This window comes from Colobus angolensis, unplaced genomic scaffold (genome assembly GCF_000951035.1).
Source record: "Colobus angolensis palliatus isolate OR3802 unplaced genomic scaffold, Cang.pa_1.0 Scaffold400, whole genome shotgun sequence".
Classification (NCBI taxonomy): Eukaryota; Metazoa; Chordata; class Mammalia; order Primates; family Cercopithecidae; genus Colobus; species Colobus angolensis.
Window position 1 is genome coordinate 832,658 of NW_012117378.1, and position 4,016 is coordinate 836,673.

A 4,016-nucleotide genomic window follows, 5' to 3' on the forward strand; every position below is an offset into this window, starting at 1 on the left:
AGGACCCCCTCTTGGCCAAGGGGACCCCAGGGAAACCCTCAAAACTGAATTCCCAGCCGTGATAGAATGGAAGGTCAGTCATGCTTTGTTATACCCCCTCCGTTGGATGGTTTAGACACAACTGACCAGCACGAATGGTAAAATAGAGATCACAGACTGAGGGAACAGACGCTTTGTGGCAATATTCTTTGTAGCATTGTAGTCTTCTCCATAGTGATATGACACATCTTTTGTTATATTTATTCCCAGGTACTATTTTTAAATGCTGTTATACATTTTTACAGCTTTATTTTCTTACTTCCTTTTGCTGGTATATAGAAATGTAGGTATCTAGTCTTTTAAATATTGATTTTATTAGCCACTTTGCCAAACTTCTATTATGTATGCCAATTCTTTTGGATTTTCTGTGTATACATTCATATCACTTGTGAGTTGTAAGATGCCAAATTATAAACAGGACCTAAGGCCATGCCAGGCAGGATTAAGTTACGCACTCCTACACTTAAAGAATAAACTATGTTCTAACTGCCGCAAGATTTTTCTTTTTCTTGAGCAGCTAAACAAACACTGGCCTTGAGTGTCTGAAGCGATTGCAGCTTCACCAAGTGTTGACTGACTCCAGCCCATTTTCCACGAGCCATAACTACAGTTTTAACTGGACAAGAGGATTCTAGTAGCTTTCTCCTGGTAAGAGACCAACCACTGTGGACTGGCTCTGGCCCATTTACAGAGATGGTGCATTGTGTGCCTTTGTGTGCCTGCTTCACCTTGTCATGTATAGGGCCTAACTGTAATGCATTTAAATGTTAAGTCCCCACCCCAAGGTGTAACACGCATGTTTGTTTAACCTGCATGCATCAGGACTGCCTTCATGAATATTCATGGATCCATCTGTAGCCTGTTGAATATGTATACTTAACCAACCCATTCAACTTAAATTCCTGTCTTACTCTTCCTTCCCTAGAAGTGCCTGCCTCTGGTCTTTGCTGGAGGATACGCTTTCTAACCTGCAGAATGACCACCTTGAAGGCTGTAACCCTTTGTAAGACATAGTCTCCTTTCCAAATGCATGAAGACCCTGTGATTTTTTAGTTAGCCATAATAAGCAAAACACTACTGTGTGTTACTAGAGTTTGATCCCTCAGCAGTACTCCACCTGACAGTTGAGGGAACTGAGATATTTGTACACCAACTACTACCAGTTATTGGTTAAGGGCTGCACTGGGGCTGTGTTATTTTCCCTGCTCTTCTAGAATGCCATGCACAGGTGAGTAAAGCTGGCTCTGGTGGCCAGAAGACCCTAAAAAGGGCAGGTGCTGACATGACAATAGGAAGTCAGGCCAGCAAGCACTAAAGAGCAAAATGGTATGTGTGGGACATAGAAGATATCTGCTACAAGACACTTTTGCGGGTAATGAATGGGGAAGATATGCATGAGGGCAAGGTGAGGATCCTCAATAGTAAATGTAATGTGGAGTTGATTAAAACAGAACTAGAATGATGTTTGGCAACCTGTAACCTTCCTAGTCGTCCAAGCTGCCAATCCTTGTATTTGGCTTAAAATCAGACTGGGCTTTGTCTTAAAAACTTCTTTTTAATATGTTTTACTGTTTCCCTATCTCTTCTGCATGCAGTTTGTAGGCATTAAAAAGGTTACTACGGGTGCTAATGATGAATTTGAATTTGACTTTGCTGAAAGATTCCATGAAGATTCATTTTCATCTCAGTAGGAATCTCAAACTGTTCCTCTGTCTTCCCAGAAGTACCGTCCAGCTTTAAAATTACGTGATGCTATCACAGATGCCAGGACTCTAGTAACAATCCTGCTAAAATGAATATAGTGTCTTAGATTAGAAGTTGTTAAAAAATGTCATCAAATCTGGACTCTAAACATTAAAAATTTATACTAATAACATTCAGAGTAGGTTCATGCCTATGATTCTACAGACCTGCACTTCCTATTGGGCAGTATTGTATTCTAGGTGAACTTGACTCCTACACCCAGGTATAGATCTCAAAAGACAAACTTTAAGAGGTATTAGCAATAGTTTATTGAATATATTAACTGACAACTGTGGTTAATAAAAACTAATATTTTTAATAACTTCATTTTTAAGTATTTATAAATATAAAGTGTATTTCACTCAGTTTCTTTTCTACCAGTTGGAATTGTAATTAAAACATGTTAAAGTTCTTCACATTCATTCACACAATTGCACTCCAGAAATGGTCAAATGCAGTAGCTTATCTGCATTACATTTGCCAGGGTATATGCTGAATGTTTTGCTTTCCCCTTCTTAAGACACGGAGAAAAAAAAGTTATATGAAATAGGCATTAGTTTTCCTCATTTTTATAAAGTCCAAAATTCTCTACCAAAATTCCTTTATCTTTTTAGGTTAAAATAAGTGAATAAGTTTCATTTGTTTTTATGATCCAGTCAGCAAGATTCCCACTGGTATGTTACATCATTTTCTTGAAGCTGATTATGTGGCACAGTCCATAGTCTGCCTTGACTTTGACAGTTCTCGTTTCAGTTGTTCAAAGCACACAAACATAATGACGTTCCAGGATCCGAGTCGCAAGAAGGAAGGTACCAACCTAGAAAAGTGCATGTCATTGTTCAATTGGTTTGTTTGAGATTCTTTTTTTTTTATTTTTATTTTTTGAGATGAGGCTTCACCCTGTCACCCAGGCTGGAATGCAGTAGCACAATCATAGCTCACTGCAACCTCGAGCTCCTGGGCTTAAGTGATCCTCCCACCTCAGCCTTCCGGAGTAACTGGGACTAGAGACCGCACCACCACACTCAGCCTGAAATTCTTAAAGTGATTATAGCAGGTTATGCTTCTCATTTTGCCACTCCTCAAGTGAAGATGCTTAAAAGTACATATTCTTCATCTTTCCTCTGCTGAAAATAAATTTTCCTTTAGATGTCCTACATTACTTCAAAACAACACAGCCCTAATGATCACATCTATACAAATCCACAAATATCCTTCACTCCCAAAACATGTCTTCTCTTCTCTGACATGAACTTTTTCAAAAAGTCTTTCCTTGTTTTAAGGAAGGGGGAATTTTTGCTTGTTTTGCTTTGCTTTCTGAATGGGAGGTAGGAAACTTAGAAGGGGGAAGGAAGAAGAGAAACCAAAGAAGTATTGAGTAGAGTCAAGAAATCAATGCTGTCTCAATCTTGACAATTCTTGTCCTTACAGAAATTGTTAAATGTTTAAATGGCTTTTATTGTTTAACCTATAAAAAACACCCCTCTGCCCCAATTTTTTCCCTTCAAGTCTCTTAACATGTTTCTCTTCACTTCTCAATGTGGGGTATTTTATTGCCCAAAAAACCCCACAAAATTACATTTCAGTAGCATTAAGTACATACACATTGTGTGTAACCATCACCACTATCCATCTCTAGAAACTTTTTGTCACCCCAAAAAGAAACTATCCATTAAACAGCTCCCCATTTTTTCCTACCTCCAGCCCCTCGTAACTTCTATTCTTTCTGTCTCTATGAATTTGACTACTCTAGGTACCTCATTTAAGTGTAATCATACAGTATTTGTCCTTTTGTGTCTGGCTTATTTCACTTAGCATAATGTTTTCAAGGTTCATCCATGTTGTAGTATTTCTTCTCCAAAAGATTTTTAAATTTGAAAAAAATAAAATTATTAAATGGTTAATGGTTTAATAACTGGTATATCCATTTTAAGTTAATTTTATAAAGAACTTCATTTGTATTAATGTATCATAAGTACAGATTATGATGAGTTGGAACTTTTTATAACATGTGTATGATGCATTCATGCTTAATTTATAAGGCTTGAGGAATGGCCTTACAGTTTAAAAAGGTAATAGAATTTTATCATTTAACCACTAGTGTAATCCTTGTGGAATATATTGACAGATTACTTAATACTGTTTCTTCTTCTTCTTCTTCTTCTTCTTCTTCTTCTTCTTCTTCTTCTTCTTCTTCTTCTTTCTTCTTTCTTCTTTCTTCTTTCTTCTTTCTT

At 37.3% G+C, this 4,016-nt stretch overlaps 1 protein-coding gene across 1 annotated transcript in view; it reads right to left on the reverse strand.

Moving 5' to 3' along the window:
- Positions 1–2,305: 2,305 nt before the first annotated feature.
- The window catches only part of UCP1 (uncoupling protein 1 (mitochondrial, proton carrier)), a 10,662-nt gene continuing 8,951 nt past the window's right edge, over positions 2,306–4,016 (reverse strand). Inside the window, exon 6 of the mRNA XM_011955805.1 lies at positions 2,306–2,599. Within this exon, the coding sequence (XP_011811195.1) occupies positions 2,485–2,599 (115 nt within the window). The 3' untranslated portion in view covers positions 2,306–2,484. The remainder of the gene's footprint in view (positions 2,600–4,016) is intronic.